Here is a 14,313-nt window from a genome sequence, read left to right as displayed (position 1 = left end):
TAAAAATGTGGTTAACTGTCTTCTAGAATGAAAGCTTTGAACAGAGAAATGAATCCTTGACCTCTGTTACTTGCACAAGAGTTTCACTGGTCACACAGCAGATGGTGGTTGTTGAGTACCTTGTTGAACTCAAACCCCCAACTCTTGGTGCCTTCAAAGCTCTGATTCTGACAGGCTCTGTCTCTTTCCAATGATAAGCCTAGGGAGCCATTTCATCTTGGTAATCTGGACCCAGTGATATTTCTGTCCTCACCAGTGAAAGACTATCCTTGACAGCTGACCTCTTTTGTTTCTTACTCTCTAGTTTCTTAGTTTCTGTACAAGTCCTACATTCAAGACTCTTTAGAATTCTGGGCTAGATCCTCTGGGTATCTGATTTTTAGACAGTGCCTTTTATTAGTTCATCTCTAGCACTTTCACTGAAAATGCCTCCCTCCCAGAAGCCCAGAACATTTAGGTAATGCCCTTCAGTGTACTACATGAGGTAATGCTATAGATCCCAGATACTCTTGTGATGCTTTTCCATTCCTTGCTATGAGGTATTCAGCTGGCTTCGTTTCATTTCTATTTTCCTTGCCTGACTCAGCATTTCTAGGACAGACATTAAAAAAATGCTGTTTCTTCCTTAGACCATTGCTTGGCTTTTGTTTGTCTTTTATCCCCTTGCTGCTTTCTCCTTAAAGTGGTAGAAAATTTGGACTATAAATATGAAGTCAACATGACCTGAATGCATAAAAGCTGTAATTAAATGACTGTAATTTATTATTTATTGAGTGCTGACAGAGTTCTTGATTAAGTATAAAGTACAGGAAACAAGGTTTTGTTTTAGGTCATAGAGAATGAATTTTATCTCATGTTACATTAAGAAGGCTCTTTGACAGAAAGCTCAGAATCAAAACAAGATTTTAAACATTCATGTTGCATGACATATCTTTTCTGTGGATCATATCATAATTGACATAGTAAATGGATTACTTACCCAATATGTGCCCGATGGTACAATGGGCAAACCTCTGAACTATGTGATAGGAATATAGAGATGTAGAAAATGTAACCTACAGAGAGGTTACAAATTGAATCTGCAGGCTGGGTTCAACTAGAAGGTTTTTGGTTTTTTTTTTAACCTGACTGCCTAGTGTTGTGTTTCTGTTATTATTATTATTTTTTAAATAAGCTGATCTTTAAAAGCTGGGTAATTTTACATAAAGACATGGATGCATGGACTGTTTGTTTCTTTTTATTTTTGGACACATAGGATGTGTCTGCAATATTAGACTCAACCTTCCGCTAACTTTCCACTGTCTTCTGCAGTTGAGATACCTTCTGCAGCCTTCCTTTCCACTACTCTTTTTTTTAAAGTTTTTTTTCTTATTTATTGTCAAAGTGGTGTACAGAGAGGTTGCAGTTTCATATGTTAGGCCTTGGGTACATTTCTTGTACTGTTTGTTACCTCCTACCTCATTCCCACCTCCCCCTTTCCCTCTCCCCTCGTGAGTTGTTCAGTTGGTTTACACCAAATGGTTTTTGCAAGTATTGCTTTTATAGTTGTTTTATAGTCATTTTATCCTTTGTCTCTCGATTTTTATATTCCTTTTCACTTCTCTATTTCTAATACCATTATATACAGTTTCCAATGTATTCAGATAAGATACAATGATAGTGCGGGTACAACCACAGGAAGGGGATTCAAGAGGATCATCAACAATAGAAGCTATGGTTTCACATGGCATGTTGAAAGTAATTACTCTTCTGTCTTACAATCTCTTAGTATCAAAAAAGGCATAAAAGGTAAATGTCATAGGATCAATCAATTGCTCTGGATTTGGTGAGGAGAGTTAGAGTCAGAGAAAGTGAAAAACAGAGAGAGTGACAGAGACAGAGACAGAGAAAGATACACACAGAGAGACAGAGACAAAGACAGAGATGGAGACAAAGACAGAAAGAGACTTAGTAAAAACACCAACACATCAGTGTTAAGTTCTGAAGAATGATTAGGACATGTAGAAATGGAGGAAAGCATTCCTGGTTGGAGGAACAAGTGACATACAGCCCTAGCACTGGAAATTGGGGTCAGTACAGAAATCTGAACTGGGATGTTTGGAGGAAGAGAGGTTGATGAAAATATTGCCTATTGTTCCGTTCATCTTGGTTGATTATACAGTTCCACAAAATACCTGTCATATAGAGAAAAAGAACACAAGGTAGGATTAGCTAAGGAGATACTTGAAAATGTTGCCAGTTCTGTTTTGTTGTTGTTGTTTTGTCAGTACTAGTGCTTGAATCCAATATTTTTACTTCTTGGAGATATTTAACTAACAATGACAATGTTAGAAATCGCTAACAGCAAATTTTAGACCCTATAATAGATTATGGAACAGGATGCTTCCTCTTCTTCAAAATGCACTTGAAGCTGGGTACTGGTGGCTCATTTTGTAATCCTAGCTACTCAAGAGGTTTAGATCTGAGGATTGCAATTTGAAGCCAGCCTGGGCTTGACTTCAGGGCCTGACTTTTGTCCCTGAGCCTTTTTTGCAAGGATAACATTCTGCCAATTGAGTCTCAGTTCTACTTCTGGCTTTTTGGAGTTTAATTGGAGATCAAAATCTCATGGGCTTCCCTGCCCAGGCTGGCTTCAAACCATGTTCTTCAGATGTCAACCTCCCGAGTAGCTAGGATTACAGGTGTGAGTCACTAGCACCCAGCAAATGTTGCCATTTTTGTTACTGAAAAAAAGTCATTTTTTTTTTACCAGAATTCCAAAAATAATGCAGACTCACTATAGACTATCCGGAAAATATAGTAAAGCTAAATATGAAAGTAAAAAGGATGGATAATTCTATCATTCAATGAGATTATTTGCATTATTTGAATCAAATAATAATATTGATATTATTTTTATGTAGATGAATAACTCATACATTATATATAATACTAGCTATATATTTTCATACATATAAACATATGTATTTGTGTATATATGGATATGAATGCACTTATGCACACAGCAATAGATAACCACTGTCACTAATTTGGCATTCCATTTTGACATATCTACATGCTTTAACTGCTCTTTATATTTCTTTGATGCTCAGACTTGAATCCAGAGCCTTGATTATGCTAAGCATGTGTTCTACCATTGGTCTCCTATAGCATGTTTTTTTAAAATGGCTGATTGATATAGATATCCTATCATTGCTTCAATCAGTTTTCATTTTTTGTCAGTTTAGCTATGTCAATTCTTTGTTGTTATAACTGTCAGGATCATACCTAACTATATAAATAATTACCTTCATGTGAAATCACAGTAGTATGAATAAATTATTTCCATATAACAAATTACCATGGGTTTAATTGCTCAGCCACAGAGAAGACTTTTAAAATAGTCTTCACTTTTCTTACAACGACTCTGATGAAAACTAAATTCTGAAAATTTCAGTATTAGACTAGGAGACACACAAAAGGCTTAATCTGAGGAGAAATTTGAGATAGCTAAACATAATACTTTTAATTTACAATGAAAATTTGATTTTTTGAATTGAAGTGAGGCTCCTAAGTTCATGTAGCAAGAACATAAATAAGGATGATGAAATATATTTCTAGAGACTGCAAGTAAGTCAGGTGGAAATTGAGTCTGTATATTTTTCCAGTCAAACATTTATAGCCAAATCATTATCAGAACAAACAGTGATATGAAGTAAGGTTGTAAAAATGAGTGGTTTGGAGCAGATTGATTATTAGACCATATAAGATAAGTTACTATTTCTCAAGGCCACTTTGACTATGATGGTTCTCAGTATTTCTAAAGGAACAGCTGACTAACTGCTTCTGATTTAGCACAATGTGAAACCTCTTATAAATCTTTGAGTTTTCTGCAACAGTTCGATGTAGGATGCCTTTATGTTCACTTTAATTTGCATAATTCACTATCCTTATAATTTGATAAGACATCATCTTTATCAGGTAGGTGCTATTCCTACTACTGAGACTTAGAGAATGTTAAATAATTAAACTTATGTCTGATTAACTTCAGGGCCATAAACTAGGTTTCTACCTTGTTGAAATTGTGTGTGTATGTATGTGTGTGTGCGTGCATGCGTGCTCACACACCCTAGTCCTGGGACTTAAACTCGGGGCCTGGGTGCTATTACAGAACTATTTTTCTCAAGGCTAGTGCTCTACCATTTGTACCACAGTTCCACTTCTGGCTTTTTGGTGGTTAATTGAAGAGGAGAATCTCATGAACTGGGTTGGCTCTGAACTGAAATCATTAGTCTTCAGCCTTCTGAGTCTCTAGGATTACAGATATGGGTCATTAGAGCATAGACTATGTTGTGTTTTCCACTCAAGCTTTTTTGCATAAGGATGATGAGTTGAAATATATAAGTAGAAGATAAACTCATGCTCACTACTCAGAATATGGAGATATTATATAGCAGTGAAGAAGATAGCATCAGCAGAATATATTGATATCTCTTAGAAACTGTGAAACATGGAGACAGGGAAAGAATAGTCTCTATTTGAAGTTTTACTCAAACATGTGGACAGATCCCATATAAAACCAACAGGGTCCTACTCTCAATTAGGATTGAAGTACAGAGTCCCAAGAGAAGAATTATTTTAGTAGATAAAGCTAAGGTTTTTCCTCCATCAGTAGTTCTCAAGATGAGCATATATCACAGTACCCAGGACCTGGGGAAACACAATATTTCTATTCTGTAACTCTGGGACAGAACCAAATAATTAACTTTGCTTCCAAGTTCCCCAGAAGTGCTGCTGACTCTGGTCTGGAGATCACACTGGAGAATGGATGATCTGAAGCTAAGTCCAGGTCAGCCCACTGCTCCAAGTACAGCTGTGGCAATTGAAGTTTGTGAAAAATGCCAGACAGGTCATTCAAAAATAGAATTATTTTTTTCTGAGGCCCCACATTGCATGTCACAATATCCATAGGTTGACAATCTGCTCCAAATAAATAATTTTATATGGAAACAATAGATTTCTCCAGACTTTTAAATTCTGTGGGATGAATGATGCTAGCCTTCCACAAACAAAGATCCAAAATTAACAAAATATCATCTAATCCCTTGACTATTATTGTTCTCTGCCCAAATCCTAGTGGGTTCCCTTGTTGCTGGCCTCTTACAGTCTTGGAAGGGATAAGTGACCATTAGTGAACTTAATATACTTCTCTTATTTGAATTACCCTATTGTCTCAGGTTTTAAGAAACTGTCCCACTATCCAACATCATTTACATTTTTTTTTCTATTTTAGAGGCAAGTCAACAAATATGTTATAAATTACTTTGTATTTAGAAAAGTATTGCTTTAATATTTTAAAATATATTTATAATTTTATATTTTTAGACTACTTCTGAATGAGCATTTAATGTCATGCATATGTCACTTTTTGTTGTTTTTTGCTCTTGCATGTGCCTCATTTTTAGAATGGGATGTTCTGTGTTTTGTATACGAAGTTTTGAATTCCAATTCCTTAATATGTAGGTCTAATTTTCAATGTGTATTAGATTTTTAGATTAGAAAAGGATTACAGAAATAACCCAGTGAAAGAGTTAGTAGGCTTCTTCTGTAAAGGGTCATACTGAAAATATTTTAGATTTTGCAAGTCATATGGTCTCTGTTGTAGCCAGTAAGCTCTGTTTTTTTGTTTTTTGTTTTTTTGATTTTTTTTTTTGTAAAAGAACTGGTCATCCAAATAAATTTTATTACAATTAAATTTTATTTACAAAAATAAAAGACAATCCAAGTTTGGTTTGCAGGTCATAATGTGCTTTGACCTTTGATATACTTCATTGCATTAGTTTGTGAGGAATCTAAGGCCCCCAGAAAGGTAAACGACTGACCCAGCTCACTTAGCTACAAAATGGTGGGGCAAAGTCTAATAGATTTAGATCCAGGTTAATTGTCTATCTCACAAGAACCCTTGGTGGCTAGAACTCCCTTGTATCCTGCCTGCATCAGAAAAGTTTAGAAATCAAAGATTTTATTTTTACAGCTTCTCCTGCTTCATGATATGAGATCAAGGATTCCTTCCCGAGGTGTCTTTTGTACTTTTCTATAAAGTAGTTACAAACTGTCTCAAATGCCTTTCAAGAGATTTATGCACTTGTGAGAGATCAAAGAAAATAAGCAAGTAAAAGGTTGAGTTTTCTGATTCTGTGTTCCATAGTTTGGTAGATTAAATGTAGTATCATTCTAAAGAGGTTAAAGATTTGATTGTTGAACTGAAACAGAGAAAAACTATTCCAAGTTCACAGACAGTATAAGCCACCCAAATGAGCATTTTTTATAATGTCTTCTTTGATCATGTTGAACTCTGGGAGAAAAATGTAGATGATCCAGGACAAAATATTCCCATAAAAGGAGAAATAAATGGAATTCAGATTCTCCAGTTAAGAAGCAATATTTTCTTCTGTGAAGGACACATTTTTATCATTGTGGTCTTAGAACAAAACCTGCCGACCAAACTGTTTTGCCTTTTGTGAGCCTTATGCTTCTAGAAAAGATATAAAATAGATTTAACACTTTACGTATCTTCTTAACAGTGAAATCAATTAATTTATGTTGAGATTCTCCTGGTCATCATTATTTTACCTGTTAGATAGGAATATTTATTATTTTATTATATGCCATCTTATTGTTTTATGTTAGGATTTACTCATTCTTGCCATGCTATACTTGCTGTTAATCCCTGTTATTTCCTGGATTTCCCATGTGTTTCAGTTGTAAAGGAAGAGTACTGTTGCCTTTGGAGAAAGTGATGAAATTGGAGCTGGACTCATGAGACTTGGGAGACAAGCACTTGAACATTGGAAATAGTTTTGTTAGAATTATAAAACAGAGGGATGTTCTATTTTATTATATAAATATTCTTGAGTTCTAGGGTTTAGTAAAAGCAGAGGAGTTTCTCTCGGGTTATCGTGTGTGTGTGTGTGTGTGTGTGTGTGTGTGTGTACTTGTGAGAGTGAATGTGTTGTGTGCAATTGTGAGAGTGAATGTGTGCCTGTGTGTGTTATGCTGTGTGTGTGTGTGTGTGTGTGTGTGTGTGTGTGTGTGAATTGGGGGATTGAGAATTGTATTAGGGATATGTAAATGCTGAAGTAAATCTGCAAATACCAACATCTAAGGTTTTGCTGAAGATCTTTCGCCTTATAAGCATTTCTCATGGTCTCACTTCACAATGGACACCTTCTGATGTTCTAATTATGAATTAGTCCATTGACTCTGAACCCTCCATCTCAAACACAGTAGAAGAGAATTTTGTTACTCTTGCTGTTTGAAACTAACATTTTCCTGCCATGATGCCATGATGCCTGGATGACTTTGTCTGGTTATCCTTATAAGGATTTCTGTGTTGGTACTATTAGTAGCCATATACATGAAGAATGGCTTTGTGCTGATGTCCTGAGCATGACCATGTTACTTAGGACATGAAGAATGGGCTTTGAGTTCAATATCTCTTTAAATTTTGTTATATTTCTTTATCCTGTATTTATTTTTAATAAAATTTCTTCTTGTAAAAGAATATTATAAAGATGATGAGCGGGGCAGTTACACCATAAGTAAGGCCATGAGTGCATTTCTTTTTGAACACTGTTATTCCCTCCCTCATTTTCTCCCACTTTCCCCTTCCCACTCTTTTCCCTCCCAGGTTGTAAAGTTCATTTACAGTGTAGTGTCTAGTATCATTGTTGCATCACTTCATCCTTTGTCCTACTGTTTCTGTGATTCTCTTTTCCTTCCAAGGATCAGATAAAATATACATGAAAAAGGGCACAGAAAACTAAAACTAAGACAAAATAGAAATAATAGCAAACAGAATATAATAAGAACCTCTTGTTTCCAATTCTTGGAGTTCATTTAGATATGCTTCATTATATATTTCATATGCATCTAGCGATTAAGCTATTGTTATCCCCTGCTAAGAATATCATAAACTTCTTCTAGTTAATACAAATGAGGGAAACCATGCAACCTACATTTCATTGGGCCTAGATTGCTTTGCTTAACAAGATTTTTTTCAGTGCTTTCTATTTCTTTATTAATGTGGAAATGACACTCTTTTTGACAAAAGCATAGAACTGAATTGTGTGTGTGTGTGTGTGTGTGTGTGTGTGTGTATCACATTTTCTTGATCCATTCAAGAAACCAACCACATCTTCGTTGGTTCCATATCTTAGCTATGGGAAACAATGCTGCAATGATCAATGTTGTTCTGGTGGGTTTAGTATGGTCTTGTTTGTGGCCAATTGGGTAAATGCCCAGAAGAAGGATTGATGGGTCATAGGGGAGCTCTATGCTTAGTCTTTTGAGGAACCTCCACACTGGTTTCCAGAGTGGTTGAACAATTTTACACTCCCACCAAGAGTGTAGTAGCATGTCCTGGGTCTCCCCACACTGCCTAGGGCAGTGCAGGCTTAGGAGCCCTGGCTATAGCTGAACAGCAGGGCTCTTCTTATTGTTTTGCTTTTTTCTACTTTTGCGTTTCTGAGGAGAGCTTTCTTCTGCATTAGGATGTCTTTATCTGTTCAACATTTGGTGTGGATCTCTTGAGGTAAAGTGTGTCCTGGGTCCCTAGATCTCTGTTTTCTCAGACACCTAGGGAAATTACTTGTGGTGGTGCCACCATATTCCAAGAAGTCCTTCACTTTTTTTCCTTTTGGTGTTAAAAGAAATGTTAAGGGCGTGGATATGGCCTACTGGTAAAGTGTTTGCTTTGTATACATGAAGCCCTGGGTTCCATTCCTCAGCACCACATATATAGAAAAAGCCAGAAGTGGCGCAGTGGCTCAAGTGGTTTAGTGCTAACCTTGAACAAAAAGAAGCCAGGGACAGTGCTCAGTCCCGGAGTCCAAGCCCCAGGACTGGCAAAAAACCAAACCAAAACAAGAAAAAAGAAATGTTAAATAGAAAATGTACAAAAAAAAAATTAGAAAACAGACTGTCACTCTCATCTGCTGATTAACTTTAATCATTTGTTATTTCATATAGATTTTACAAAAATGTGTATGTAATATTATATGTATTTTGTTTATCATTAGACCATAGTTTTTACCCATGCAACTATTCTAAAATGCTTGCACTCAGTTTCAATACTGTCATATGTTGTACTAATTCAACCATTGTTAGAAAATCAGATGGTTTCATTTCTTGTTAAAAATTTATCACTGCAACAAATTACTTTGTTAAGATAAATTCCTAGAAGTAGTCTTACAGGATGAAAGTGAATGATATTCTTTGTTGTGCATCACCAAACTGTTTTTCTAAAATTTGGCTACAGCTTTTACTTTCACCATCAGAGGTTAAGAGAGTGACTAGTCATACTTACACAGAATTGAATGACAGCATTTTGAAGTGAGTGTTACTATGTTAACTTCTCTTTCATATCAGTTGTATATACTACTGCTTAGAAATGCCTGTGCAGAAGCACTCCTGACTTTTTACATTTGTGATGCTCATTCATGATACTTGTGTTCTCTCTAGCCTTCGTACACAGAATTTGATATCAGTGGCAACGTCCTTGCTTTAATCTTCAATCAAGGCATGATCTGGTAGGTCAGTTGTTGGGCAGTTTATCCTTATATAAAAGTTTCCAAGGTCATTATTGCAGGAACTCCTTTAGACTGAGGTCACAGGAAATCAGTCTGTGGACTCTATTTTTGTTCAAAATAGATGTGTCTAAACAGTTCATTTTATTTTTTGCATGTGCTAAGTCTTTGTCTTAAAATTCATCTCCTGGTTTTCCAAAACATTCCTCATCAAATTACTAGAAGGTGTGTGTTGCTTGGCAGGTTTATTTTCATGAATGTCTTTTTTATATCCTGTGACAGAAAGATCTAATATGTAAACAACAATGATCACCTATTAAATACAAAACATATTGGCATAAAGCCTTTTTGAGAAATAGACTATTTTCTTATCACTACCAAATATATATTTTAAATAAATTTTACAGAATTAAAAAATGATCTCCAATAATCTATAGAGATAAAACACATGTTTTTAGATGTTCAAGTTTAAAATAGAATCTGAAGTTTGTAACTTGTTTTATATTGTCATTTTTATATTAAAATGATTTCTTTTCATGTGAAGGATTTAATCTTTAGGAATTGGAAGCATTTCTACTGTAAACCCTGACAAGTTATGATAAGTTAATATAGTAGAAACCATTTTTGAGTTTAAAATCAGATTCACAGCATGCAATTCATCTGGAGACCATGTGTCTTAGAAATCTGTCATTCTTTACTAAAAACATCCTAACTCACAAGCAGTCACAGTTGAGACATATATCCAATATAGTATTGTGCTACCAGTCACACCATTATCCTACCACAAGTGCAAGGTTAGCCTCAGATTTTAAACAAGCTTCATACATCCATCAAATCCCTTAGCCATAACCATATTATGTTTTGAACCTTTGTATTCTGACAGAGATCGAGCCCTTTTGAAAATATTAAAACCATCTTATTTCACGAACATCGAGACCACCCTCATGGTTGCAACATCACGCCAGTGGGATTTTTCAAATTCCTGTGTCGGACTGGATGAATCAAAATGGAGAAAATACTCTAAACAGACCATTTTCTCTGTTGTTAGATATGTTTAGAAATGCAATTTCTGCCCATATACTCTCTAAATTTTGCAAATATGCCTCAAAGGCCTAAAGAGACATGAAGGGCTGGATTATATGTTTTATTCTCCAAGAAGTGAGGAAAGTCAAGATAGCTCAAGGAGAGATGACTGATCTATGGATTCTGGCCTTTCACTTCCTGGAGGGAAATCTGGTGTCATGGCAGAAAGTGGCTCACATCACTACTGGAGTAACGATAGCCTCTGCCTTGTATCTGTGGCTTTCACACAAATGTCATTAAGTTTTCAGTCCTGGCGGGTGCCACTAGCACAAACATATTTTGTTTATCTATTGTGTTCTTTCAGAGTTAGGACAACAGGTTGCCTTAGAAATCATTTTTTATTGTTCAAAAAGCTGTTGTAACTGCTGTCCTGATTGATGTCGCTTGCCATTTTCCAACTACTTAGTCTGTTATTGTTCACACTGAAATTCTGAAAGTCTAAAAATCTATCCCGGATTCACCACAAAGTGTCTGCAATCTACTTCCTTATTGCTTTCTGTGTATTCACTCTTTCTACTTTGGCCAAGCTTGCTTCTGATTAGTTTGATTAGGGCTTTAGGACGTGATTGAGTTACATAAATATACAAAGATACTTACATGTTCTCCAGAGTTCCAGAAAGAACTTAACCATTATTCATCATGAAGTCAATGTTTTTTGTAAATAATCTTCTAAATGCCAGGAGGTTGGTGAGGGAGTAGCAGCGTTGTGAAGTGGAAGGAAGATTTGTATGAGGGAGGTTTAATAGAAGATTAGTAGGCTTACTCTGCAAATAGGTCTCCACAGATGTTGATGATACCATTATTTCATGGGCTGCGAGGAAGTTATTCCTGAATTAACCATTTCTGAGAGAAACAATAAAAATTATGGGGTTTTAGAATCCAATTCCATTAGATTGTGACTGTAGACATTCATATCCCGATTTAAGAATTGCTGAAAAATGCAATTTATTTATATAGATGTTATTAAAGCCAAGACATTGGAAAATACATTATAATTTGTCTTAATAATTAATATACTTGCATTTACATACTTCTTTTTAAAACAAATAAATATGTATACAAAAACACACACACATACACACAACACTATATATATATGTGTCGTGTGTGTATAGAGATATAGTATTTTGCATGTACGTGTGTGCATACTGGGACTTGAACTCAGGTCCTCATGGTCTTGCTTGGCTTTTTTGCTCAAACCTGCTACTTTACCATTCAAACCACATCTCTACTTCTGGCTTTAATTGGGATAGAAGTCTCATGGAGTGTTCTGTCCCAATTGGCTTTGAACCTTCATCCTTATATCTTAGCATCCTGAGTAGCTAGGATTACAGGTGTGAACCACTAACACCTTGCTAAGGTTTTTAAATGAAGAAAATACATACTATCTTTATCACAGCAAAATGTCAGAAAAGTAGCAGAGAACACAGTGATATGATTGAGGAGAAGAGTTCTGGACATTGCTCCAACACTGTTCCACTGAATATTCCAGTTCATGTGTTATGAGATTTCCCTCTTCATTTTTTTTTTTTTTTGCCAGTCCTGGGGCTTGGACTCAGGGCCTGAGCAGCACTGTCCCTGGCTTCTTTTTGCTCAAGGCCTGTACTCTGCCTCTTGAGCCACATTGCCACTTCTGGCCTTTTGTATGTATGTGGTGCTGAGGAATCAAACCCAGGGTGTCATGTATACGAGGCAAGCACTCTTGCCACTAGGCCATATTCCCAGCCCCTCCCTCTTCATTTTCTTAGTTGATCAGATGTGAATTATTTACCTACATCCTCATGGTATTGGAGTAATAGGAAAGCTAGAGAGAGGTTTTTTTCTCTTTTGCTTTGATTTTCTTGAAAAAATCATTTCCTAGGGCTAAGGAAGCATTTCATAAGGATAAATTATCACAGTCATTTTTAACTCACATGATAGGATCAAGTCTGGGTATGGGATTTAGTGAGCTGACCTAGATAGTAAACTGTGAATGATAAAATAAGCATCAACATTCAGATAGTAGGGAGAGGGAAATGGGGAGGGGAGAGGCAAGGGGAAAATGAGGGAGGAGGTAACAAGTTGGATAAAAAATGTACTGCCTTACATTTGAAACTGTAACCCCTTTGTACTTCACTTTGAAAATAAAGAAAAAAAAAAGATCAGACAGTAATATGCCAGGCTCTATTTTTTTAGGTTATTGCTCTGGAGTCATTTGTTTATAAGGTCAATGTGATATTTATTTTAAAGTTCATTCACCAATATATGCATATAACCTATGTACACATATTTGCATGTAGACAAATAATGTCCATTGTGTTCAAGTCTGAAGACAGATGGTTTTAGGAATGTCTAGATTTGGAATGACGTGCAAAAATTTTTCTCAGATTCAATCTGGTTGTACAGGAATGAAATTCAACCTTAAACTCTTAGGATCTTGTGAAAGAACATGTCCAGTGCAGGATGGAAGATAGCTCACCTTTGCTTTAAAGATGTAAACAAATGGACTGAGATTTGCCTACAACATTGTTTGTCACAATAGCAGGAGGAGAAAAAGAACAAAATCCACTCAGGGCTTACAAAGTTTCTATCTAAGATTGAGGCAACTAGTTCTTATTCATATTTCATTGGCCCAAACAAGCCACATGTCCATGTGAAATAGTGATCTTCAGCATATTATCTCAGGAATTAGAATTTGGGACAGAAATTAGGACTTTGCAATTCTGACACACCAGTTGGTGCTATCACCACATTATTCTTTTTTTAAGATCAAAGTCCTCTCTTAGTGTTTTATAGCAAAAGTAAGTAGTATTATTTTAATAGAGCTGTTTTAGATGCTTTCTGTTACAAATAACTTCTAGTGACATTTTTAGTCAATTCAGTATGTTAAATATCATTAAAGAACTGTTCTCTATAATCTTACTGACAAGATAATCCAGATTGTGGCAAGATTTCACTAATTTTTAAAAAAATTTATGAGCTACTTAGAAATTAATTGCTAGCTGAGATCTGAGGATCATGGTTTGGGTCCAGTCCAGGTAGGAATGTACTTGAGGCTCTTATCTCCAATTAACCACCAAAAAGCCAGAAGAGAGGCTGTGGCTCAAGTGTTAGAGCACTAGCTTTGAGAAGAATAAAAACAACCAAAAAAGCACATATGAGTTCAAGCCCCAGTATAGGCATGTGTACGTGGGCACGCGCATACACACACACACGCACACACACACACACACACACACACCACATACACTCAGAAATTATCTTTAATTATACAAAATGGCTTCAGTTCAACACAACTACTTAAAAGTATAATGCATCATGATCAGTATCACCTCTGTCATATAGTTCTCCCGATTTTTTAAAGAAATGAGTTAATTTTGGTTTGGCATAATTCGTTTATAGCAGGAGCTAATTTCCACATCCAAATAAAAAATGCTTCTGTAATATACCAAATTTAAATTGAATACTGAAGTGTTGAATGCTTTATTATAGTTAGGGCAGTTTAAAATTGAGGGCTTACTCTGCTTATAACCTAAGTACATGTGTATCTTCTTTTGGTTTTGGACTAATCAACTGCAATTCATATTGCATTCTAAAACTAATAGATATTCCAATCTAAGAAAATAGAAATTTAATTTATTGATATAATCAACTAAATAACCAGGTAAAAGTCACCTCGCTTAAG

The 14,313-nt window shown here is 35.7% G+C and overlaps 1 protein-coding gene across 1 annotated transcript in view; it reads left to right on the top strand.

The window, feature by feature from the left end:
- The window catches only part of Tmc1 (transmembrane channel like 1), a 136,207-nt gene that overhangs the window by 108,998 nt on the left and 12,896 nt on the right, over positions 1-14,313 (top strand). The window contains exon 17 of the mRNA XM_048351722.1: positions 9,502-9,569. Within this exon, the coding sequence (XP_048207679.1) occupies positions 9,502-9,569 (68 nt within the window). The remainder of the gene's footprint in view (positions 1-9,501; positions 9,570-14,313) is intronic.

The sequence above is a fragment of the Perognathus longimembris genome, chromosome 1 (assembly GCF_023159225.1).
Source record: "Perognathus longimembris pacificus isolate PPM17 chromosome 1, ASM2315922v1, whole genome shotgun sequence".
Lineage (NCBI taxonomy): Eukaryota > Metazoa > Chordata > Mammalia > Rodentia > Heteromyidae > Perognathus > Perognathus longimembris.
The sequence above is the reverse complement of the archived record's forward strand: the minus strand, read 5'-3'. Positions and strand labels throughout refer to the sequence as shown.